Genomic DNA, 27349 nt, shown 5'->3' on the forward strand with positions numbered 1-27349 from the left:
TGTTCAAGAATTGGAGAATACAGTCACAGGATCTGATGCAACCAAAATGAGAGAAATGAAATGAGAGAGTCTTGTTGGTTAAAATCCTCACGGGCACCGTAAGGCGATGGGAAGTAAAGAAATTAGAATAAGAGTCTTGTTAGTGAAAACTCGCAAAGAGCACTATAAGGCAATGGTGAGAAGAAAAATGAGAGAGGTCAGTTGGTGAAAACCCGCAAAAGGCGCCACTGATCGAAAAGAGGATCTTCACAGCCATTGGCATTGACACAGTCCTAGGCAAGGTTTCTCGATTTCAAGGCAAAAGTTGTGATGAATTTCTGAGAGTCGGACAGTTTACACAGATCAGTCATCCAGTCCAAATGGTATGTCATGTTCATTGAAGTCTGCATGTACTCTAGATGAGTCCTTCTTTCCTTTCCCCGAAAGGGACACTTCTTGCCTAAATTCATTCTCTATTCTACTGTTTGTTTTTCTTTGAATCCCTTTCGGTCTAACTCTATTCCGAAATTAAGACAAAGAAAGGATGGTAAGACTGATTTATAGGGCTCTCGTTTGATACAAGATAATATGCAAAAAAAGACACCCACAGCCTTGGCAGGGGCATCAAGTCAACCTTGACTGGCCATGGCAGCCTATGCTCCAAAATCAAAAAATCTTAGAAGGAGGAAATAAAATTGAAGTGCCTACAAAGGCAAAATGAAGTTGAAAAAATTAAGTCCCACGTGGCTAACCGTCTTGGCAAAGTTTGAAAAGCCAAAGGTTTCCCAATGCTCTGAAGTTAAATTTAGAGGAAAGAAGTGAAAAGCCTACAAAGGCAAAATGAAGCTGAAAAAGGTTAAGTTCCACGCGACTAACCGTCATGGTAAAGTTTTGGAAAAGCCAAGGGTTCTCAAGGATAGAAATGAAATCGGTGTTCAGGGAACAACCAGTTGCAATTGAAAGTACCATCAAATAAGTCGGTCAAGATTAAGTGACTGAAACACTCAAGGCCGCAAAACCAACCACCGTTTCAAACTGACAAATTGTTCTTTGTTTGAACCACATGAAACAGGTGCAATACAAAGCAACCTTGCAAGAAGCAGGTGCAACCAAAAAGAAACCGCGCGGAGACTAAAATAGTTCTACAGCAACAACCACTCTAAAAAGGGAAGTCTTCTCCAAATTCTTTCCCGGATTCTACTCATTCTCTTAAATAAAAAAATAATTCAAAATCATGGTAGTATAGGGTCTCCGATCCCTAGTCACTTTTCCAACATAGGGTCCCCACTCCCTAGTTGATGATTTTTGGACATAGGGTCTCCACTCCCTAGTCTCTTTTCCAACATAGGGTCTCCACTCCCTAGTTGATGTTATTTTAGACATAGGGTCTCTACTCCCTAGTTTATTTCCCAATATAGGGTCTCCACTCCCTAGTTGATGTTTCCAATATAGGGTCTCCACTCCCTAGTCGCTTTTCCAACATAGGGTCTTCACTCCCTAGTTGATATTTTAGACATAGGGTCTCCACTCCCTAGCCATTTTTCCAACATAGGGTCTCCACTCCCTAGTTGATGTTATTAGACATAAGGTCTCCACTCCCTAGTTTGATTTTCCAACATAGGGTCTCCACTCCCTAGTTGATGATTATTATAGACATAGAGTCTCCACTACCTAGTCGCTTTTCCAACATAGGGTCCCCACTCCCTAGTTGATGATTTTTGGACATAGGGTCTCCACTCCCTAGTCTCTTTTCCAACATAGGGTCTCCACTCCCTAGTTGATGTTATTTTAGACATAGGGTCTCTATTCCCTAGTCTATTTTCCAACATAGGGTCTCCACTCCCTAGTTGATATTATTTTAAACATAGGGTATCCACTCCCTAGTCTCTTTTCCAATATAGGGTTTCCACTCCCCAATTGATGTTATTTTAGATATAGGGTATTCACTCCTTAGTCTCCTTTTCCAACATAGGGTCTCCACTCCCTAGTTGATATATTTAGACATAGGGTCTCCACTCCCTAGTCGCTTTTTCAACATAGGGTCTCCACTCCCTAGTTGATGATTTTTAGACATAGGGTCTCCACTCCCTAGTTGATGATTTTTGGACATAGGGTCTCCACTCCCTAGTCTCTTTTCCAACATAGGGTCTCCACTCCCTAGTTGATGTTATTTTAGACATAGGGTCTCCACTCCCTAGTCTCTTTTCCAACATAGGGTCTCCACTCCCTAGTTGATGTTATTTTAGATATAGGGTCCCCACTCCCTAGTCTCTTTTTCAACATAGGGTTTCCATTCCCTAGTTGATGTTATTTTAGACATAGGTTCTCCAATCCCTAGTCTCGTTTCCAACATAGGGTCTCCACTCCCTAGTTGATGTTATTTTAGACATAGGGTCTCCACTCCCTTGTCTCTTTTCTAACATAGGGTCTCCACTCCTTAGTTGATTTTATTTTAGACATAGGGTCTCCACTCCCTAGTCTCTTTTCCAACATAGGGTCTTCACTCCCTAGTTGATTTTATTTTAGACATAGGGTCTCCACTACCTAGTCTCATTTTCCAACATAGGGTCTCCACTTCCTAGTTGATATTTTATTTTAGACATAGGGTCTCCACTCCCTAGTCTACTTTTCCAACATAGGGTCTCCACTCCCTAGTCACTTTTCCATCATAGGGCCTCCACTCCTCAGTCACTTTTCCAACATAGGGTCTCCACTCCCTAGTTGATTTTATTTTAGACATAGGGTCTCCACTCCCTAGTCACTTTTCCAACATAGGGTCTCCACTCCCTAGTTGATTTTATTTTAGACATAGGGTCTCCACTCCCTAGTTGCCTTTTGCAACATAGGGTCTTCACTCCCTAGTTGATTTTATTTCAGACATAGGGTCTCTACTCCCTAGGTTTTTTCCCAACATAGGGTCTCCACTCCCTAGTTGATTTTATTTTAGACATAGGGTCTCCACTCCTTAGTCTCTTTTCCAACATAGGGTCTCCACTCCCTAGTTGATGATATTTTAGACATAGGGTCTCCACTCCCTAGTCTTTTTTCCAACATAGGGTCTTCACTCCCTAGATGATATTTTTAGACATAGGGTCTTCACTCCCTAGTCGCTTTTCCAACATAGGTCCTCCACTCCCTAGTTGATGTTTTAGACATATGGTCTCCACTCCTAATCTGCTTTTCCAACATAGGGTCTCCACTCCCTAGTTGATTTTATTTTAAACATATGGTCTCCACTCCCTAGTCTCCTTTTCAACATAGGGTATTCACTCCCTAGTTGATTTGATCTTAAATGCAGGGTACACCAATCCCTGATATCTTTGCAAATATAGGGTATCCCATTCCTTGGCCACATTTTCCCAACATAAGGTACACCAATCCTTAGCTGAGACATCCTATTGACAATAATAGAACACCATCCAAAAAAAAACATGACTTTTTCAGGGTACACCACTCTCGATCTTTTATTGTTTTCAATAAAAAAGTAGTTTAGAATTTTGTTACAATAACTCACGAAATTTTCCTAGTGCAAACTGGGGCAGAAAAATTTCAATCGTTTGTTTGTTTTGGTGTCTGAATAGGTTTTACCTCGAGGTACATGGTTCGAAATGACCAAAAGAAGAAGTCTCAATTCAGAATAAAAGAAAAAAAAAATTAAGTGAATCCAAAATGCAAAAGCAATTAAAAAGATGTGGAATGCTCAAGACATGACTGAAGCCACGAGCATTGGAGTCCCGTTTTGATTAGTAGAAGCTATAGGAAAAATGAACTAGAACCTACAGCTAGCGAGCAGCAAGGTTTAGATCAGAGTCTGCATGAAGAACCAGTCAAGACTCAAGATCAAGTTTCTGAAGACTCATAGATAAGAATCTTGTAACTCATAACTGATAGACTTGTTTAGTTTTATTTTTATATAATAGCAGGCCCGCGGACCGGAGCCTCGACGGAACCTCACTCGACTCCTCAACTCATCATTACACCATTCTCCTTGAACTACACGCGACCTGATTCCCCTATAACCCGGGATATGTAGGCTGTCCAAAACCAGGACTCGGTTGCACCCTATCTTTTATTTCTTTTCCTTTTGAATAATGGTTTGGTCAAACATTAGTCACATGGCTCACCTAGTCTTTGCCTAAAAACTCTTCATGTTTTCAAGCAAAGAGGGGCAGCTATGAGCACCTAATATTTGACTATATTTGAATTTTTATCACCTTCTACTATGTAAATATATTCAGAAATTTAATATATATATTTTTAGCTTTATTATATTTTTTTATATAGGGTAAAAATTAATAATAATTTAAAAGGTTAATTATTAATATTAGTATTATTTTTAGTTTTATTTTTATTTTCTTTATTTTTAAATAAAATGAATTTAAAAAACCAAAAATAAATAAAAATTAAATTTTTTTTTTAAAATTGCGGATGGGAATTAAAAAAATAGTAAAAGGAGAAATGTAAAATTAAAAAGTAAAAGTAAAAGTAGGTAGAAATTGTTTAATAAAAAAAAGTAAAAAATTAAAAAAAATAAAAGTAAAAGAATGTGGAAATTTTAAAAAATGAAAAGTAAAATAAAGTTGGAATTAAAAAATAAAAGTAAGGGTATCTGATTTTTTTTAATAAAAATAAAAGTAAGTGAAAATTTAAAAAAAGAAAGTAAAATAAGTAGAAAATAAAAAAAGAAAAGTAAAAAAGTGGGATTTTAAATATATTAAAATTTTAAAAAGCGAGAAATTAAAAAATAAAAGTAAAAGAAAGTGGGGAATTATTTTTTTAAAAAAAATAAGAAAAATGGGAAGTGGAAATTCTTTTTAATTAAAAAATAATTTTTAAAAAATCTGAAAATTTCGAAAAAAAAATAGAAGAGAAATGTGAGGAAAAAAGAAAGAGGGAGAAGGAGAAAAAAAAGAGGGAGGAGGGAATTGAGAGAAATTTATTTTTCTTCTTCTAGCATAAGGGAATTTCTACTCGTGTCATTCTTTCTTCGGCTTTCTTTCGAAAAATTCAGCAATTCATCACCTAAACCAGCCCCCAAACACGAGCTAAAAGTTGCTGAAATCAGCTGGAAAACGCAGCAAACACAGCTGTAAAACACCACCCAAATTTCAGCTCTAAATCAGCCCCAAAATCTCACCCAAAACAACTGCGAAAATAGCTTCAGAAACAGTCACGAAATCCAGCTGAACCACCTCCAAAAAGCACCATTAAAAGCACCTTTGAAACACCTCATTTTAGCTCCGAAAACCTCACCCAAAACCAGTTGAAAACAGTGACGAAAATCAGCTCCTTTTCAAAAAAAAAAAAAACTTAACAAAACCTGCTGTAAACTCACTCCAAAATACCCAGAATACAGATTCAAAATAAGTGCAAAATCAATTCCGAAATCATTGCCAAAGTGAGGAAGTGTTCGAGTTTTTCGGTTCGAGGTTCTGGTCAATAGCTCATTCACTTCGGTTTGCTATTTTAGAGATCTTATTTCACTGTACATGACAAAAAATATACATCAATAAAGGTCCAAATTCTTCCCCCATCTATTAGTTCCTTTTAATTTTATATGTATGTGAGGTTTTATTTGGCATGTTTTCTATGAATATGTCAATTGTTTGATTATTGGATGGATGCATCTTGTCTTAGTAATTATGTTGAGGTTAATTGTTTTGAGTGAACAAGACAATCTATTATTAATTGAGCAAATATCGTTGATTAACAAAAGTAAGAGGGTATTTTTCATCTCACTGAATTGCCCTTTATTTGAGTTTAAACTAATTTGTAAAGTTGAAAATTAAGAGTTAAAAGGATTGTTAGCTTTGGCTGAAGCTTATCACCATAATTGAGCTTTGGTTGTTATTGTCTTGTAAAAGAAATGGGCCAAACGTAATTTCTACTAATAGGCCTAAAACGTTGAATGATTTCAAGATAGAATGTTAGTAATTTGTTTAGTCGTAGATATCTCTAATCGTTTAGCAATACAATTGATTTTGTTAGTAATTCATAAAAGCCAAATCTTGCATTTTTCTACAATAATTTCCATAACCTATGACCTTCACAATAATCTCAAACTTTTTGAAAAAATAAATTAATTATACATTCGTAGCTTGCTTCAGGCACGATTAATAAATCATCGTGACTATAGGTACGGTTCCCGTGGCATGGTCACGATACGTAATCCCCAATTCGAGTGTGCGTTTCACGTGACTCGACTACAACTTCAAACAATAATAAATAAAATTAAACACGTCATAGATTGCGAGTGCGTTTCACGTGACGCGATTTGTGATGTGTATAAACAACGAGTGTACGACAATGTAACTCGTCTCATATTAATTCCATAAAAGTTTAAAATGCAGTAATGTAATAAAAGCGATAAAAGGAATAAAATACACATATAGGTTTAAAACATTTATTAAATCAGATAACTAGACCAATTATTAATAGTTGAGCGACCTTGCTAAAATCACGAAACTCGGGAATGCCTCACACCTTCTCTCGGGTTCACATAATTCCTTACCTGGTCTTCTGTGTTCGCAGATCATAAATAAGAGTCAATTTTCCTCGATTTGGGATTCTAAAATAAATCGGTGACTTGGGACACCATAAATTATTCCAAGTGGCGACTCTGAATAAAATAAATAATCCCATCTTTGAATAATGTCAATTTAATTGGAAAAACTCCCTATCCCCTATCCCTTATCCCCTCGGGATAAAGGAGGTGTGACATTACAATGATATTAGGAATTGAACCTTAGTTATTATTGTTTCTCAAAAAAGAAAATGTAAAAAAATAAGAGCAATTTACCCTAATCCAAAGTTACACCTTAATCTTCTTCCTCACAATTAGCCTCATACTCTCTCTGTCCACAATAAATGACCAATTTGACTTGGACACACCCATTATAGAAATATAAAATTCTAGACAAAAATAGTTAGTGTGACTAAACTACCCTTAATTTAAATATTGCAGCATAGTTAATGTGAGGGGTAAAAGACTTTTTAAGGATACGTATATAAGGGTAATTTTGAAAAAATAAATTAATTTTTTTTTTGATTATATAAATATACACTTATTTTGGACCAAAATAAAAAGATAAATTGGTCACTTATTGTGGACCGGAGGAAATATCAATTAATGTTGTTGATAAATATTACATGATGATCTACTGTTGGTTTTATGCATTAAAACATTAATCTCAAGTAAATGATATTAAAGCTGATGAATACAAATAAAGTTTTAACATATTTACTTGGGCACTTAAGGAATTTTAAAGACTCTATTTAAAAAATAATAATAATATTATATTTTGAGGTCTAAACATTTATTAATAATAAGTTTACCTCTAAAAGTAATTTCAAATGAAGGGAGTAGATATAAATAAAATTTGGTTTTCACGTGTATATGATGGTTTGTTATTTCCCACCGCCGCAAGTCCCTGAACATGCTGAAGTGGCAATTTACTAATGTTCAGGGTCATTTACATTTTTTCTAAGTTATTAAAAGGACGTCAGATGCAATTTTCCTCATCCTTAAAAACCCATCAACTTCGACGACCGGACGTTATAATCTTTACCAAATTCCCGAACAAGAAAACCCTAATCTCTGTGAAAAACGAAGAAAAACCAGCGAGGATGTCGTACGACGACGTGGAGATTGAGGACATGGAGTGGAACGACGAGCTCCAAGCTTTCACATATCCTTGTCCGTGCGGCGACCTGTTCCAAATCACAAAGGAAGATCTGAAGCTAGGCGAAGAGATCGCTCGATGCCCTAGCTGTTCCCTGTACATCACTGTTATTTATAATATGGAAGATTTCCTCGGAGATTCCAATAAACACGTTGAGCCTTCGAAACAACAGCCAATTGCTGTCGCTTGAGAACCTCAAAATTTAGGTTTTTTTTGTCCAATTGAAGATTATGGTATCATATTGTAATACGTAGTGGTTCGAACTGGCTTAACTGCCTGAAATTTTGATGTATTGAGAAAGAAGGATTACTGGTGTTTGAAGTTTGTCCACTTTAGAATTTAGATTATGAATTTTATTGGGATTGCAATAAATTATAGTACGTAATTATGTACTATCTTTTCTGCTATTTGATTGCTTGTGCAGAGTTCAACAATTATGTGTTGAAGCTGCTCATCTTGAGGTGCTGTAAATTGGTGTACCTTTGTAGGATTGAAGCTTTAACTTGTACGGTAGTATTTTGTTACCTGATGCCGTAAGTCGAAGCTGTAGCAATGGTAATTGTAATTGTGTTTTGCCCATGAATGTGGAGAGTACGAATTGGTACATACTAAACAATTAACCTTAAGAGTTAACAAATTAAAGTGAAAATCCATATTACTATTATAAGAGTAATTGTGTCTGCCTGTTAAGTTTTGTTTGCAACTTCACAATTAACTTTAAGAATTAACAAATCAAAGTGAAAATACATATATCACTATTTATAAGAGGAGTTGTGTTAAACTGCTTGGAAAGTTTTGTGCAACTTCGTAATTATAGAAGTGCACCATGAATTTTAATACCAGGCTTTTGAACAATTTAATACAGGGACAATTTGCACCAGCTTCCAGACAGTCAGTAGAAAATATGCCAGGTAATTAATCAAATGGTTAAGCCTGTGGCTAAGTCACAGTTCTAATTAAGTGTTTGGTCACTATAATCTTGGTGTCCATATGATAACATTGAAGTTTATAATCTTGGTGTACATATGATAAAACAGAGGAAGCAAGCAAAGCAGTAGTATTTTATCAACCACATGTAAATCTTTACCCTGTTTATTTTAAAGGAGTCACCAGAAACATGACAGGTTTACGTGATGAATCACTCTGTAAAGGGTAACTCATATTGCTAAGGATTCCATGTATAGAATTGATATTCCTGTAGAATTAGGAGACTTGATCTCCAAGAGTTTCCTTGTAGACTTAGGAGACTTGCTCTCCAAGATTTTCCTTGTATGTATATTCTGATGTAACCAAACGTTCTAATAGATAGAGAAAAAGAGCTTTTACATGATATCAGAAGCCAAAAGAGGTTAAAACAACCCACAATTTTTCCTCTCTTTCTCCTTTAAACAAAAAAAAACAACGATGGGGGATGAAACTCTCTCTTCCTCAACTTCAAGTGTTGCAACAACATCTTCAGGAAATCATTCGCTGCAAAATTACTTCTCTTCTCCAAACCTTGCACATCACTTACCGGTTAAGCTCACGTCATCAAACTTTTTGCGCTGGAAGACGCAGTTTATGCCTATGGTATGCGGATATGGTCTAAACCACCATATTGATGGTAGTGAACCAGTTCCACCACAATTTTTGGTCAATAATCAACCAAACCCGTGAATACCAACTTGTTTTAAGTTGGATTGTTGCCTCCATTTCTGAGAGTATCTTGCCCCAATTGATCGGAACAGAGACTGCTCGTATAGCTTGGGACAACTTGTTGTTGCATATGCTTCGGGATCGAAGCCACAGATTCGTGAACTCAAGACGTAATTGCACTCTACGACGCGACACTGCAAGTATTGAATCTTACATGCAGAAGGCAAAGGGAATCGCGGATAAGTTGGCTGCATTAAAGCATCCAGTTACTAATGATGATCTGGTGGAATTTGTTCTTGCTGGACTAGGCCCTGCCTATCGCCCTTTCACTAGGTCACTTGAATCGCGTCAACAGGACATCAGTTTTGATGCTTTATATGGGCCCTTGTTGAATGAAGAACGACAGTTGAAAAGAGATGAATCTATTAATGTTATTGCACCCACAGCACAATTTACTCAGAGCTTGATCCCTACTACACGCGGTCGTGGTAGGGGACGTGGGGGTCGAGACCATGGACGCTCGTCAAATCAAGGGTTCATCCACAGCACAATTTACTCAGAGCTTGATCCCTCCCTACTACTCGTGGTCGTGGTAGAGGTCGTGGGGGTCGAGACCATGGACGCTCCTCAAATCAGGGGTTCACCCACAGCACAATTTACTCAGAGCTTGATCCCTACTACTCGTGGTCGTGGTAGAGGTCGTGGGGGTCGAGACCATGGACGCTCCTCAAATCAGGGGTTCACCCACAGCACAATTTACTCAGAGCTTGATCCCTACTACTCGTGGTCGTGGTAGAGGTCGTGGGGGTCGAGGCCATGGACGCTCCTCAAATCAGGGGTTCTCTCAATTTCCTCTAAATCGCAATCTTCAGAATTTCACACAACGAATAAGTTCTAATGTACAATCACAAGTTTCAGATATGTCAGGGATTATTTGTCATAATTGCGAAGGTAAAGGTCATATTGCTCATGTGTGCCCATCGCCCAAGACCAACAACAATAGTAACAAGGTTTCTGGACGAACTACCTCCAATCTAGCTACCACCCCAACTCCACCCACACAAAATTGGTCAATGTATAGTGACACCACGCATCACCTTACATCTGAGCTTGATAACTTGGTATTCACTCTGAGTACCAAGATCCCGATGAAGTAACTCTAGGTAATGGTTCCAAACTCCCTATTTCCCATATAGGTAAAAGTTCCATTCTTGTTTTTGATAAGAAGTTCATGCTTGATGACATCTTAGGCGTGCCTAATGCTACTCAAAATCTGTTATCTATTAGTTCTTTTACTAAGTCTAAGTGTCTAACCAAGTTTCAATTGAATTTTGTCCTAACCATTTTTTGATAAAGGACTTGGCAACGAGGGACACTCTGCACACGGGGTCGCGTAGTGGAGAACTATATTTTCTTCATGTATCGAAACCATCCTCACCCGCTGCTCATTCTGCATCACTTAGCGTTTGGCATGCTCGTCTGGCTTATGCATCTTATCCTACAGTTCGACAAGCTTTGCAGTCTCTTGTTTTGAGTTTACCCTCTGTTAAATCTTCTAGTTTATGTCCTACATGTGTGCTCTTAGTAAGAGTCATAAAATTTCTTTTAATGAGTCTAGCTTTCAAGCCTCAGGGCCTCTAGATTACTGCGAGATTATCTTTTAACTCTTAAGCAAAGATCTCAAAATAGTAGTTTCCTTCTGAAACCCCCACCCCTCCTAGACACATCTCCTGAAGAACATTAAACGTGCGACATTAACTGCGACCTCTTCACCATAGTTGATGCCAGCTTGATAGTGGACGAGTTATTAACTCCTGCATACTGATGTCATACTTGGAGAAAGATTTCTCGTCCTGCCTCAGAAAGAATAATAGAGACTTATCAGCAGAAGTAATAAATGCCATTAACTCCTTATTATCCGGTTTCAAGAATGTCACCTTGATGATCTTTTCAGTCCATTTGAGCTTCCTGTAATCCTCTAATACCAAGACATGGAGCTCATCTTTTACTAGTTCAGCGAATGATAGTCGGCCATTCCAATCCAAAAGATTAGTGTTGCTTATATCAAGGTCATCATCTAGGGTGTCAAATGGGAGGGTTGGGTTAAATTTAGCGGGTCAAAAAGGGTCAAGTTCATAAATGGGTCAAGACTCCAACATGCCCACAGTTTGTTCGGGTCAAAATGAGTTGGGCCAAGTTGTGTATAACTACGGGTCATGACCTAACCCGCCTAACTTGACCCAACTATCCCCTCATTTATATGCTTTCAGCTATGCTGATCACCATTACAAAATTAAACATGCATTTTTTGACGCAAAATTACAATGAATACGGAAACACATAGCAACAAGCTCTGTGTATATCGTAACTAGTACGTAGGTGATTTCTAAAATGTAAGACAAATTTTTGTATCTCATACAATTTATACTGCTATTATATTGATCACGTACTATTTTATTCTTAAAAATTATTCTATTCTTTAAATTTGGATTTTGATATGAAAGTTTTAAATTTTATTCATACTACTGCCATCTAAAAAAGTTAGTACTATCATAATTTAGACAGTTAGTAGGTGGAATACTTCCTATATAATATGTAAATATATAAATTTTATTTTAAAAAAATAAAAGCATTGATATATAAATTCACGTTGACATGGAGGTGCATTGATCATTTCATTGGAATCGAAGGAAATAATAATATAAAAGGATGGATACAAACATTTAAATATTGAATGGGATCCACATGATAATTATTTTTGCTGATTTGTAAAGATGGAATAGTTTACTGCCCCATCTCAATTGCAGGGAAAAGTGCAAAGAAAGAAGAAGTCATAACAGGTATTGACCCGTTGGGTTGGGTTAATTTTGAACCCGTTGGGTTACACTCGTTTGGACTCATTTTAGCCCAATACTCTCATGGGTCAGTTTGGGTTGAACCAATTTTGACCCATCAGCTATTCTAATAACAACCCAACCCATATAAACTCTGACGGGTTGGGCTGGTTGGGCATGTTTTTGCCACCCCTACTTTCAACATATCTGTTTTGCCTTAAAATCGGACAATAATTAAACTTATAAATGGTTTTAAGGATATGTGATTTCACTTGGCACTAACTGATAAATGTCAGAATTAATGCAAGGGATTAATTGTAAATAAAGCTAACCAATGTGATGAACAACCACGGCCCTCGAGCTAGACCGCCCTCGAACCAGCTAAATATGCTATTAAAAAGTATGGACTTTAACAACAGAGCTTGCAAGAGAAAATATGATACATTGCTTTGTTATGCATGAATGTATGATGGTTACAAAAGGATTAAGACCCTCTTTATAAAGCAGAGGAATCCTATTTATGGTATAGTTCTAATTACAGAAGTAAATCCCATGATAGGCTAAATATTCAATCCTAACTTGATATGTGCCGAGATTCCCACCACGATCCTCGCCCGATCACGGATATCTCGGCTTTATGTTATTCGGCGTAGCAGGCGTCCTTTGATCTTGCTCAATCTCTGCTTCGGTCTCGAATTGACCTCGATCCTGATCGGCCATTGATCCACGAGCTTACCAATCCATCTCCGTACCATGTTCCGATATAATTGAGGTCGGACCTTGATCTTCCGTCCCGATTTTGGTTAGTCGTATGAAATTAAACAATCCCAATTCTAACCGTATACACATAGTCCCCTCGTTTTATGGAGTGCAATGACAAGAAACGAATGAATCTTCGAATCTACCCTCGATTTATCATGTCGTAAGCATCGTGACGTAAGCGACATGGGTGACCGAAACGTCCCATCAATTCAGTTTCCCATGCATTTATTGCACGTCAGTTGTCGGTCGGCCACTAGCAACTTTGAACCGTCGTCGTGGAACCCATAGATAGGACTTTTTTCCATTCATTCAAATTTTACTCTCAATCTCTTCTACTCTAATCTTCAAAGCTCCTTGCATTCCTCAAGTTCCTCGTTCTGCAAATCTTATAATTTTATTGCTAACCTCTTTTAAAACACCAAATATCCTAACCTATGTTCTTCCTTGTTCACAAAAATGGCTAAGACTTCTAAAACTATCCCTCATAAGGAAACCGTTTCTTAATCAAAGTCCGTTGGCGCCGCGACCGCAGCGGAATGTCCCCTTGAGGACTTTGTTCCAACGAAGTATGCTACTGTTATTAATTTCAAGGTGGAGAACATACCCCCGATTTCGAGTCGATGTAAGCCGATGTCGAGGTACGTGTGTACGATTACGGAAGGTCTCCTCGAGAAGGTGAAAGAGGAGTGCAACTGGGTAGGAAAGGATATAGTAATTCCTGCCCCCGAGGAATCCATCACAACTCACGTGGAGGGGTATCTAAGTGTCTATACTTACCCCTTCACGATAGCTCCCTTAGATCCCATCATCGTCGCCTTTTTCAAGAAGTACGATGTCACCCTAGGCCAAATCCATCCGTCGTTCTAGAGGATCGTAATCCTTTTTTGATTCTTTGTAAGCAAGATCGAGGGACATCCTTTTACCATCGATCACCTCATGCGCCTTTACGGTCCCTGACTTTATCATGGTGGCATGATCAAGCTTAACCGCTGAGCCACCAAACCCCCGTTCTTGAGCATAGATGAGACCCGAGACCGAGGTTGGATGGGCAGATTTGTTCGAATAAAGACTTCGGATCTAATCCCTGCCGAAGACACGTCGTTCCCCGAAAAGTGGAACATGAAACGTAAGTACAGTTTTGCCTTTGAATATTCATTTCGCCGTTTTGCTTCTTGCCTTACTCTTTTCTAAGTTTTTTATATTGTAGTTATGGCTGTTGTGCCGGAAGTGATCCCCGACCTGAGGCAGTGGGTCGAGGGGTTAGTATCGCAAAAATCTTACTCCGAGCGTGCCTAGATAGAGTTATCAAAGGGCCAAATGAGAAGCCCGTAACCATGGCAATCTTCTTTCTTTAGAAAGGTTTCTATTCAGGTTTTGTTATTGTGCTTACTTATATTTGTCATTTTGCAGGTCTCGGGAAGGATGCGCCCATGAGGCCCCAATGAGGCCCCCATCTGCTGAAGGAGAGGCATTTCTCCCCCTATCTGCACCGAAGTAGAGCAAAGCGAAGAGGAGAAAAGAGGCTATGAGTCCTTCGGGCTCGAAAAAGAAAAACCCGGTCAAGAGACCCCGTAAGCCTAAGGGGAATGTCATCCACGTATCTCTGTAGTCCGCCCAACGAATAATGGATGGGACCAAAGACGAAGAAGAAGAAGAAGAAGAAGAAGAAGAAGAAGAAGAAGAAGAAGAAGAAGAAGAAGAAGAAGAAGAAGAAGAAGAAGAACACTATGAATTGATTACTCGTGTGCGAGCTGTCACCGAGCTTTAAAGAACTATTGGACTGGCGGAAGCCGAATCAGCTTTGCCCCGATCCGATGAGCCCGAGCCAGAAAGAGTCAAAGATGCCTTACTTCGAGGCTGGGAGGCTACCAAGGAGGTGATCGAGGCAGGTGCAAGAACTGAGCTCGAGGCCCCCATAATGAAGATGATGCCTCTAAAGACCCACTTGGGGCAATAGTGATCGGGGACTCCTGCTCATTCCCTCCAGTTCCGGATTTGATGATACGTGATGCTCGGGCTGCGGAGACTTGTCACGGAGAGGGGGCCCACAGAGAGGAAGACCTTTTCCGTGGCTATTTCACTAACGTGGAAGATGTCACCGATTTGGGTGATTTGGGCGTACCGAGGAAGAACTCGAATGAGGCGTCCTCGAGTTATACACTGACCAACCAATTCCCGGCCCCCAGCATTGACCCTGATCGTAAGCGGCCTCTTTTCATCTCGATCCCGGAAGATACTCAAGTTTTCTCTGCCCTCGTAGGGGTGGCAAGCTATCTTCGATGCTTGGTCACTGAAGAGGACCAAGCAAAAATGGATGCAGCGGACGTTGCGTGTTTGTTCAACGAGGCCCAAGATGCTCTGAATCGGGTAAGTTTAAGGGTCGTTATCTTTTTATGAATTTGAATTGCAGATATCTCTAACATTTTCTTCCTTTCTCGTAGGCTTCGGTGTCGCACCACAAGGCCTTTCTCCGAATCTGAGAGGAACGCAGGGGCGAGGTCCGGGGACTCACAGAGAAATATGATGCTTACAAGCTTCTTAGTGAGAAGCTTCAGGTAGACTTGGTGGAGGCTCGAGAAAAGCGTGCCGAGATGGCTGAGCAGGTATTCTGAGTTCTTCATGATAATGAGGTTAAGTTGGAGATAACGATTAACGATCCATTTCTGCATGTCCGACAAAGGTTTGAACAGATCAAGGACTTCCAAAAGCAAATAGATGAAGTGTTAACCGAGGCTGAAGAGTTCAAGGGATGCATGGACATTTTGGCCGCACAGAAGGAAACCGCTCAAGCAGAGCTGGATTCGGCCAAGTTACAGCTTCGATATGTAAAAGAGAATGCCTCGGTTCAGGCGAAGAAGGTCGAGGAGCTCGAGTCTAATTTAGACAATTTAGTCAAAGAGCTCGAGGTTACCAGATATGAAGCGGCCATTGCCAATTCTAAGGCCCAGGCTACTACGGCCCAATATAGAGTCGACGCCGAAGCCACTCTCGGGCAAGTCAGGGGCATGGTGGATCATTCGAAGTGGCAGGCCCGATGGGAGGCTCTCGAAGGGGTCGTTGAGCAAAGCTTTGACATATCTACCGAACTTGAGATCGCCAAGGCTGAGGAAGCAAAGGCTCGGAAGTTAGCATTTCTTTACGAGGGTTCTGAGAATGCGAGTGGATCTGGTGGAGAAGACTCCGAGGGTGAATAAACTTCCTCTGATAATGACTGTGCTGCTTAGGCCTAGTAATTTTCGTTTTTGCTTTGAGGTCGATCGGCCTTTGTTAAGAACTTTTTGATCGGGCCATGCCGCCCTTGTAAGAAAAACTTTGATATATGAAAACTTTTTTCTTTCCATGGTTCCCGAATCCATTGTCTTTTAGTTATTTTATGCAAATGTCAAAGCATTTTAGCGCAAAGTTATATGGTTGTATTCATCGGTCCCAGATCGGACATCCGAACTTAACCTGAGGTAGTTTTCGATAAATCAGAGCCGAGTGAGATCATTTATCTGGACTCGGAATAAGGTAATCTTTGAGTTTGATGTTCGAGTGAGAATGTTATCTCGAATTCGAAATCATGTGGCCCTTAGGCTCGAAGAACAGTTCCCGAGTGGGAGTTTATTCGAACTTGAGTTAGTAGCCGAGTAAGAGTGATATTTCGAACTAGAAGTGAGAATAGCCCTTAGGCTTTCGTATTTGGCCGATCTGGCCTTTGTAGAACGGTCGTTTTAACATATATAAGGCTTTCTACCCCTTTTGGCTTTCAAGAATTCATGTTCGCAAAGGTTGTAATGCCTTAGCATGAAATAATGAAGTTGTGTTCGAGAGTTCGAACAAATTCTTGCTTTAATTGACTTTCTGGGTTAGGGCGTTATCGGAGTTCTATATTTATTGACGTTTTTTCTCGAAAATATCTTAAGTATTAGGATTCCGCCGAGGGTAGCCTTTTAGAACCGGTCGTGAAAAAGTTTGAAGGACTGTTTTGTTATGGAATTCGGATGTCTCTGAGCCGTGCTAATTTTCCCGTAGCCTTTTAATTCAGGATTTATCCCTTGGGCTTATTCTCCCGTTTTACTTCGAGCTTGACCGAATTATCAGTCCCCGAGTGGGGCGGCCGTGGCCTATAAAAATCGAGGTTTGCCTTTTTAAGGTTTTATAATCTCGAGGTTTTAATAATTCGATCTCTTCTATTTATCTCGTCTATTTTTTGGACGGCAGTCCCCGAGTGTGGAGTTAGTTGTTCAAATTTCAGCTGTGGTCGGCCCTTAAGCCTGTTTACAAAATAGATCAAAAGTATGAAATTGTAAAGTAAACAAAATTTTTAAGGCATGAGATATTTGGCAAGGAAAAATTACTTCTCTTAATAGATACACACGTACATGTTTGACATCAGGGCTTGAACAACCTATATGGGCATGGTTCACTCGACCGTTTGGCCCTTACAAAATTTACCTATCGAGACCCTACTGTCACGAAGTGATTTTCTTACAACAAAGTTGTCATTCAGGGGTGATATCCCCTAGTATTCGAGGTTGATTATAGAGAAGCCTCGGATACTATTGAATTGTTCTACGTTAGCACGAACAATGGTTGCCTCGTTAAAAACTTCACCGAAAAAAACCCATTTGGAACAAAAACCAGTCTAAGGGAAAAAGAGTGCAACGCGTGCTTTCAGACCTAAAGATTCTGTGTTGAAGAATCCATCGCCATCCACGATCGAACACCTGTAATTTGTTACTTAAAATATAAATGCAAATGGGGAAGGTCGTACCTTAGCAGTAGTATTGCTTTAGGAGTGATACGCTCCAATTGTTTGGTAATTGTTCGTCGTTCATCGTGCTGAGCTTGTAGGATCTCTTTTCGATGATATCGAGGACCTGATATGGCCCTTCCCAATTCAGACCCAGTTTTCCTTCGTTTGGGTTTCGAGTGTTGAGGATGACTTTTCTTAGCACCAAGTCCCTAATTTTAAAGTGTCGAAGATTGGTTCTTCTGTTGTAGTACCTTTTGATACGCTATTTTTGTACGGCCAATCGAACGAAGGCGGCCTCGCGCCTTTCATCCAATAACTCTAAGCTCGTATTCATGGCCTCGTTATTTGATTCTTCTGTTGCATATCGAAACCTGAGGCTAGGTTCCCCGACCTCGACCGGGATAAGAGCTTCGACACCATAGACCAAAGAGAACGGTGTTGCCCTCGTGCTAGATTTCCGACGTCGTGCGGTACGCCCAAAGAACCTCGGGCAATCTCTCTCTCCATTTTCCCTTAGCGTCGGTCAATCTCTTTTTAAGATTTTGAATAATGGTTTTGTTGGTCGATTCGGCTTGTCCGTTCCCACTGGGATGATATGGCGTTGATAGAATCCTTTTAATCTTGTGATCCTCGAGAAATTTAGTCACTTTGCTGACGATGAATTATTTCCTATTGTCGCACACAATCTCGGCAGGCATCCCGAATCGACATATAATGTGGTTCCAAATGAAGTCTATGACTTCTTTTTCTCTGACTTTCTCGAAAGCATGTGCTTAAACCCACTTCGAAAAATAATCAGTCATAAATAAAATAAACTGAGCTTTACCTGGAGCCGATGGTAGAGGGCCGACGATGTTTGTCACGCCTCGAACCTGAGGGCGAGACCGGAACCCGGTAACTTACTCAACCGAGTACCAACATAACGTATCTTTCTTATTACTTTATCATATACACATGACATACGGGCCTAATAGGCCAACATGATTATTTATAAACTTAAAACATAGGCCGACAAGGCCGTACAATCTTTTACGTACACGATATATGTCTACAAGCCTCTAAGAGTACATATTTGTCATAAAGGTTGGGACAGAGCCCCACCATACCAAACCATACACATCTAAATCATACTGACCAAACAAGCAACTCCGGAGAAAATGGAGTGCACCAATATCTTCTGCTGAGCTGATCGCCTACTTGGAGGACTCTCGCCCTGTCTATCGAAACTTGCGGGCATGAAACGCAACGTCCCCAAGCAAAAGGGACGTCAGTACAAATAATGTACCGAGTATGTAAGGAATGAAAATTAGTAAATAATAGACATGAGAGAAACATGGAGTAAAAGACTCGACATGTACGTCTGCATAGCTCTGTGAATCATTTCATTTTTATAATATCATGCATATGCGTATAAATGTCATACCATACATAGGTATACGTGTTCATAACATCATCAAGCCTCTGAGGGCATCCCATCATATCATTTCGGCCACTGTGGGCAAATCATCAACGTATACCAGCTGATCAGGTGGTGGTGTGTATATAACGCCATAACCTTTTTTCATATCCCGTATACATATAATATACATATATACGCATATATAACGCCATCTGGTCCTGGGTCAATGTATATGTATAAATGCATGAAATGCGTTAATAATATTTTCTCAGAATGTCATAAAAATAATATGCCTTAAGAAATACGTTAATAAGATTTTCTCGGAATGTCATAAAAATAATATGCATGTCAGATAAATTTTATCAAATACATATTTTTATGAGACCCATGAACAGAAGATATAATAATAATTCACATGGGGAATCAAGAATATAGACACCCCTAATATTTCTATGAATAGAGTCGTTTATGGAAACTGTGCGTTTGCTCGTTTCTTTCAGTATCATTTGGGTCATGCCAAAAAGAAAGAAGGGATAACCTTAACATACCTGGAGTAGGTAAAAATCCGTATGATATTCTTGGAAAAGGTTGCACCATGTACCGTACTCCCTTAGAATCACAAAATCCCATGTTGCTACTGTGCTAAGAAATCTTATTGGTTGAAGAAATCACATTGTAGCGTTAGAAGTGAAGAAATCATGTCTGGTTGTAGTGCTTTTTGTAGGAATTTGTCGAAAATTAATAAGAAATCATGTTGGCTAAGGTGCAAAGGTTCACGTCTGTTTGTGTTGTAGTGAAGGTCTTAAGTGTTATGTTGAAAGTCTTAGACTTGAAGATGTTAGAGATGAAATATGTTGTAATTAAGAGATTTTGTTGAAAACCTAGAAGGAATTTCCAACGCCTGGTTGCAAGGTGTTTTTTGTATTTGAAGATGTTAGAATGATTAATCAACAATGACTAAGAGTAAGGCATTTTGTATTTGTTTGCCACCTAATCAATCAATGACTAAGAGTCATTTGATTAAGAGTGGCTTGCTGCCACGTTTTTGAGTTTAGTCTTTATCTAAAACTCCAATTACTCCACCACTTAATTATTAATTAACTAGGTAATGTCCCATTTTCCAATAATTAACCAATTACCCACATAATTAAGAATTATCTCAATTTATTTAAAATACTACTCACTTTTAACACACCTTATACACCTTACTATCCTGGCCATGTGGTACCTTGTATGGTACTAGTCTATAAATACCGAGTATTTTAGCTCGGGTCGTATTTTATCCCAAAATGTCAAACTTCGGTGAAATTCATTTTCTTTGATTTGCTTATCTTCTCACCTTCACAAATTTACTCATTACTTGTTTGAAATAGCATAGAATGCTTATAATCTTAAAATAATCTCATTCTCGAACTTACGTCGATTAACTTGCGACGAAACTTTATCGTACACAAAAATACGAGATGTAACATCTTATTTCCGAGCTTTCATCAATTTATTTATGGCGTACTTTCACGTACGAAAACATGGGGTGTAACATCATTCCTCCCTTTGGAACATTCATCCCCGAATGTTGACTGGTGTACTTATCATTTTCATAGCCTATGTCTTCCGAATACTTTATTACTCTCCTTTCTATCTAGGCAAGTGTTCTGTGAATAAATCCAAAGGCCAGGGCATTCCCCCCTTTAGGCCTCTTTCTCACACCACGACTTATGGTCGGAATCCTTCCTGTCTCATATCTGTTGCTATCTTCTATCATGCAGCCAGTACAACTCTGACCTTGTAAGTGCACTTATGCGTCTCTTCTTTTCTTTTTCCTCCGATTTATAGCCATTACTGAAGTTATTCCCTCGGTATTTTGTCGAACTTAAGAATATTGCTATATCTTATTTTATAGACCCGGTTATCCATCTGTATGACTGTACTGCATCTTAGTAGGTCATACTATACCATAACTCTTACCTCGATTTCTCGTTACTGAGGTCTGCTACCAAATTCCAGGTTGCTTTCATTGCTTATCCAATATGTATAAATCTATGTCCTTTATTGCTTCCATATTACTATTCATCTTAAGAATGACGGCCTAATCTCATCTCAAACTTTATAACTTTTATCCATCCATTGTTGATTCACCCCAATATTGATCTATAATCTACTCCTGATAACTTAACCTTTTATGTAACACTTCCGCTAGGGTTCACGTTTCATTGAGGAACATCTGAAATAATTAGACTGATCCATATGGGCGATACCATGCTTTCATAACCGTATCTTACAGCATCCCAATGTGATTCGCCTTGCGTGGGTATTTTAATCCTGTCCAATTCATGAGATCCATTTCTTTTCTTCGTCAGATCATTACTCAATCAAAGGCCCAAACGTCATCCTTTATCCATCACAATTACACCCTTATTGTACTCTCAGGGCAACATTCCATCTCTTCTAAATGCTACTAGTCTTAGATTCCTTTGAGTTTATTTAGGCTATACTGAGCTTTCTATAACTTAGAGAAACCATCAGCTCTTCATGTTTTCATGGGTTTAATCTCGAGGACTTATCTATTCTCGTCACCTTCTCACTCGCCTTTTCTTATCCTTACTCCTGTCTTCCTACAACATTGTCGCTCTTCCATACTTTTAGCTTGCAACCCATACATATCCATTTATACTACTCGCAGCCTTCCTTCAACTTCTTTGCACCATAGACTTCCTTGTTTTATTCTGGAATATCAAGCGAGACATCACCTCATCTCTAACTCTTCTTTATTCTCTTAAATAGACCTCCAGTACCTAGAAACCATAGGCTGGAAGATATGCCACTGACGACGCTGCTATCATTCTTGGGTACTGAATCCCAACGCTTCTAGTCTTTTGCCTAAAGTATGGACCACTCACATCCTTCTACACTTGAGTATTTCACACATTGTTCACCTTTACCTTACTATCTTAAAGTTTTGCATCGTATCTTCTATCTCTTTCATGACCTCCTTTCTACATAGGTATAATTTACCTCCACAAGCTGAAGCTCTATTATAATACTTGCACCTCTGGTGCATACACAATTCGGTGGGAGCTCCATACTGAATTCTTATGAGTCTAGTATTTTCCTAACTGGCTTTATCGTAGAGCCGTTATAGAATGTGGTTGTTGTACTATCTCTCTTGCACATCTGATATTAAGAGTGATTCTGTTATGTTCTCAATCATGATTCCTATAACTTCTAGGTCCAATAATCGGATTCTTGATTTACTTCGTCGATTTAACTCTTTAGTTTCCTCCTTCTTCTGATCGGCCTTTATGTAGGCTTAAGTTGTCTCCCGATATGCGGTTCATGGTATTAGTTATTCTGTTTAGCCTTTCATGGGCACTAAGAAATATTCATGATGCAATCCTTTAACAATTCAATCCTTCGTCTATGACCTGGGCTCAATTCTTTCTTTTAACGTATACCAGAATCTTCTATGGTTATATATGCTGTATGTATAAAACTCCAAACTATTAAGTGCGTCCATAACGTTACTAACCCTGGATCATTAATCGAATAATTCTTTTTGTTCCATCTCAGTTTTCTTCAAACGTAAGCAATTACTTTTCCTGGTCCTTCTGCCCCTTTTTTGCGTGCATACTTAACTTATCTTAGTGCCCACGCATATTGGAATTCCATACAACTCATATGACCTTGAATATCACTGTTGATTTTACTTTTCGTTCATTAGCCACGGTAGGTGCCATTTTCTTATGGAGTGCATACAATGTTGTTGTGAGATTGTTTTTTTTACATGACCATTTCTTCTGCAAGTTACTATGCTTAGGTTGGAGTCTTCTGCTTTATTTTCTCAACTGATCTTCCATTGTAGTAATTAGGGAGGACCACCTGATTCTTGCAAGGCTGCGAGCTTATTACCAAGTAATTAATTGTTGTTATTTCAAGGTCAATTATTCACTTATTTTGATTTTTTTTTCTTGTTCACCAATAAATCGATTAGTTAAACTCATATTTTTATAATCAATTCGATTCCGGATTGAATGGGAGCAAACGCTTAAGAAAAAATCACTTAGATTTAACCATGGTTTAATTTATTCCTTATCGCGAAATTTCTAGTACTTACTTAATTCTAATTAATTTTAAGTCCACCCAAAATTGGTTTCTTACCAAAATAATTTTAATTTTTTTCTTACCAAAAAAAAAAAAAAGGTTTCCCGCCCACATCGAAAACTGAAATTCAAACTTCCCCATTCAAAAAGTTTCACGTGCCGCTACCCCTTAAAATCAACTATCAATGCGTCCTTTCATCAGCGGCTGATATCTACGATCTACAAAAACTGTACCCAACGAATCCGAAAAGAGCACGTGGAACCTAACTAATCACAACAGCCAATATTGAACGTCCATTCTCCACTTTATCAACGGCTCACATTCTCGATCCTCGTTAGTCGAAATCAACCAATCACACAACAGAATCAAAACCTTATATATAAAACTTACTCCCCCCTGTACCCATTCATCACTCACACTTTCTCTTTACTCAATCCTCTATTCATTTTTCTGTGAAAGCTATATACAATGGCACCAAAGGCAGAGAAGAAGCCAGCTGAGAAAAAACCAGTAGCAACAGAGGAGAAAAAGGCAGAGAAAACCCCAGCAGAGAAGAAACTAAAAGCGGGCAAGAAGCTCCCAAAGGAAGCCGGAGCAGCAGGAGCTGACAAGAAGAAAAAGAGGGCAAAAAAGAGCGTTGAAACCTACAAGATTTACATCTTCAAAGTGCTGAAGCAAGTGCACCCAGATATTGGTATTTCTAGTAAGGCAATGGGGATCATGAACAGTTTTATTAATGATATTTTTGAGAAGCTTGCTCAAGAATCTTCTAGATTAGCTAGGTATAATAAGAAGCCAACAATTACTTCAAGAAAAATTCAGACTGCCGTGAGACTCGTGCTGCCTAGGGAGTTAGCTAAGCACGCTGTGTCTGAAGGGACTAAGGCTGTTACTAAGTTTACTAGCTCTTAGGTTTTCATTTTGGGATTTTCGGTGAATGTAAAGGTTCTTAGTTTTTGGTGTTTCTGATTTGTATTTGTCCTTGACTGATGAAGTAATGCAAATGAATGAATGGTTTTATCTTATGAAATTCTATATTCTAGATATGTTCTGTTTTTTGTTTTGTTTAAAATACATTCGCGGACTTTAATGTTTTCTGTTTCTTCAGTTAGAATTCGTTACCTGAGCATGAATTTGGTAAATGAACTTTTGTAAGATAGTGTTTCAGTGTATGGTGATTTAATTTGGATAAGGTAATATTATGATTTACTTGGTATTTCAAATTGGTGATACACTCTTTCTTAACTTACCAGTTCATTTACCTCTGAGTGAGGTGTTCTACTTTATGACAATAACAATTTAAGTATTTAATAATATCTTGATTTTTTGCTTTTTTACTTTTCCTCTTCCAAAAGGTGAAATAAATCAAGTATACTGTTTAACACTTACGTTTGTAGAACAACTTATAAACCTTTTCTATTTTGTCTTAGACTCGAAGTGGAAATCATTTTTGAACGACAATTTCTTATTTTTTCTACTATTATTATATAGTCATATTCTTTTAATCTAACTGTTTCTTAACTTTTGCTTTCAAATGCTTTATCTCAATGTTGAATGTTTGAGGTGGTCGATTGAATTTGAAATTTAAATAGGAATAAGCACAATCAACCAACTTATCTTCAACTGATGTAAGCAATTACTTGGGGAGGCGACTTGTTTTAGGACCTTATATAGTTACTAAGTACTCTGTATTTAGCAGTGGTCTATCTCCATTTACCTTGAAGATGTCTGATTTTCTTGTGGCTACCTTGATAGCTCCTGTGTGTGCCTTTACAAAAGAATCTGCAAGCATAGCGAAGGAATCAATAGAATTAGGTGGTAAATTATGGTACCATATCATAGCTCCCTTCGATAGAGTTTTCCCAAACTTCTTCAGCAATACAGACTCAATCTCGTCATCTTCCAAGTCATTTCCCTTAATGGCGCACATGTATGAGGTAATGTGCTCGTTTGGATCTGTTGTCCCGTTATATTTTAGGATCTCGGGGATACAGAACTTTTTGGGGATTGGCTTCGGGGCCGCACTCGGGGGAAAAGGTTTTTGGACAAACTTTTTGGAATCAAGTCCTTTCAACACTGGTGGTGCCCCCAGGATTTGGTCGACCCTGGAATTATAAGTTTCCACTTTCTTATCGTTTTCTTCGATCCTTTTTTCTCCTGTTTCGATTCGCTTCGTCAGATCCTCGAGCATTTTTATGATAGCAGGATTGGCCTCCGGTTCTCCTTCATTCGATTTCTTTGATACCGATTCAGCTCTAGGAACAATTTCTTGCAATGGCTCGATCTCGATCCTGCTTGGTGCACGATTCTGGTTCTGAAGTTATGCTTTTGCAGCTTGTTGAGTTTGTAATATTTTGAATATCATTCGAAGGTTAATCCCGCCTTCTCCACCGTCCTGTGTGTTCTGATCAGCTGTTCGAGCATCTCTGCGTACGCTATTTTCAGGATTGGCGCCAAAATTCCCATAAATAGCAATATGGGAGCTGACATCGATTGAATCCACGGCCGGGGCTTCATCGGGGTTTACTGGAGGTACTCCGTTTCCTGGGGCGGCTATGATGTCATTCTCACCATAGAGACTAATGCCACCATTGTGTGTGTGTGGGTACTACTTGAGAGTTTGACATGTTGATCCTGGAATCAAAGACACTTCAAAGAACAAGCGTAAAATTATGTGTGTTACAAAAAATTGTTCCAAACAATCACTATTATCCTTAGCTTCACGGTGGGCACCAAACTGTTTTGCCTTAAAATCGGACAATAATTAAACTTATAAGTGGTTTTAAGGATATGTGATTTCACTTAGCACTAACTGATAAATATCAGAATTAATGCTAGGGATTAATTGTAAATAAAGCTAACCAATGTGATGAACAACCACGGCCCTCGAGCTAGACCGCCTTCGAACCAGCTAAATATGCTGTTAAAAAATATGGACTGTAACAACAGAGCTTGCAAGAGAAAATATGATATATTGCTTTGTTATGCATGAATGTATGATGGTTACAAAGGGATTAAGACCCTCTTTATATAGCAGAGGAATCCTATTTATGGTGTAGTTCTAATTACAGAAGTAAATCCCATGATAGGCTAAATATCTGATCCTAACTTGATATGTGCCGAGATTCCCGCCACGATCCAAGCCCGATCAGGGATATCTCGACTTTCTGTTATTCGGCGTAGCATGGCTTTTTCGATCTTGCTCAATCTTTGCTTCGGTCTCGAATTGACCTCGATCCTGATCGTCCATTCATCCACGAGCTTACCAATCCATCTCCGTACCATGTTCCGATATAACTGAGGCCGAACCTTGATCTTCCGTCCTGATTTTGGTTAGTCGTATGAAATTAGGCAAGCCCGATTCTGACCGTATACAATACCAAATGCAATAAGTAACCCCCATTCTAAAGAAAATTCTCAATTCTTCTCCTTTTTCGGCCATCCCGTTCTCTGTTTAACAAATTAGGTGGTGGTACCTTAACAGCTCGCCAGTAATAAGTACTTTGATCATCCCCAATCCCAAGAGTGAGAATTTTATAACCGAGTGCATTTTGATTTTGTTCATCTTCGTGAACAGAAACCAACTTGACAGCAGGTCGGTTAGATGGAACAAACTCCAAGGCAAATCACATAAATATTATATTAAAAATTAAGTTTGAAAAAAATAAGAGTATAAGCACCTGAAATTAATGAAAAAATAATTGCTCATAATAATAAAAAATTAAATTAGAATAATTTATTGGTATCAATAATTTTGGTAGTAACAAAAAAAAAACTCAAAATTTATTTACACAATTGAAAAGGAAAGAGAATAAAAGCTTTTAAAGTATGAATTTCATGTATGTAATATAAAAAATAATTATTTAAAATAAAGATACATGTATAACATACATTATATATGTTTAAAAACTTTGTTCAGTTATTTTATTCAAATATTATATACGCCTGAAAACTATTCCTTTCCTCTTTTTGGTTCATAGATAAGATTTTTATTCTATAATTAAGTCCATAATATAGAGTAAACAAAGAAATAACTATAGTATTAAAAAGTACTAAAAATAAAGGTTGATAATTTAGAGGGTAAAATAGGTATTTGTCCATCAAAAGTTTGAGATATTTAGTTGAGAGGCCTTTTGAGTGCTATATAAATAGTTAAGTGACCTTTTGTTACAAACAAAAGAAACATGATTTTACTATGTAATAATTTAAAATAGTTGAATGA

The 27349-nt window shown here is 38.4% G+C and overlaps 1 protein-coding gene across 1 annotated transcript; it reads left to right on the forward strand.

The window, feature by feature from the left end:
* The first annotated feature begins 23518 nt into the window (after positions 1-23518).
* Positions 23519-24157, forward strand: LOC107770744 (histone H2B-like). Its single transcript, XM_016590077.2, has one exon. The coding sequence runs from the start codon at positions 23596-23598 to the stop codon at positions 24037-24039; it is 444 nt and encodes a 147-aa protein (XP_016445563.2). The 5' UTR covers positions 23519-23595; the 3' UTR covers positions 24040-24157.
* The last annotated feature ends 3192 nt before the right edge of the window (positions 24158-27349 follow it).

Source organism: Nicotiana tabacum, chromosome 19 (assembly GCF_000715075.1).
Source record: "Nicotiana tabacum cultivar K326 chromosome 19, ASM71507v2, whole genome shotgun sequence".
NCBI lineage: Eukaryota > Viridiplantae > Streptophyta > Magnoliopsida > Solanales > Solanaceae > Nicotiana > Nicotiana tabacum.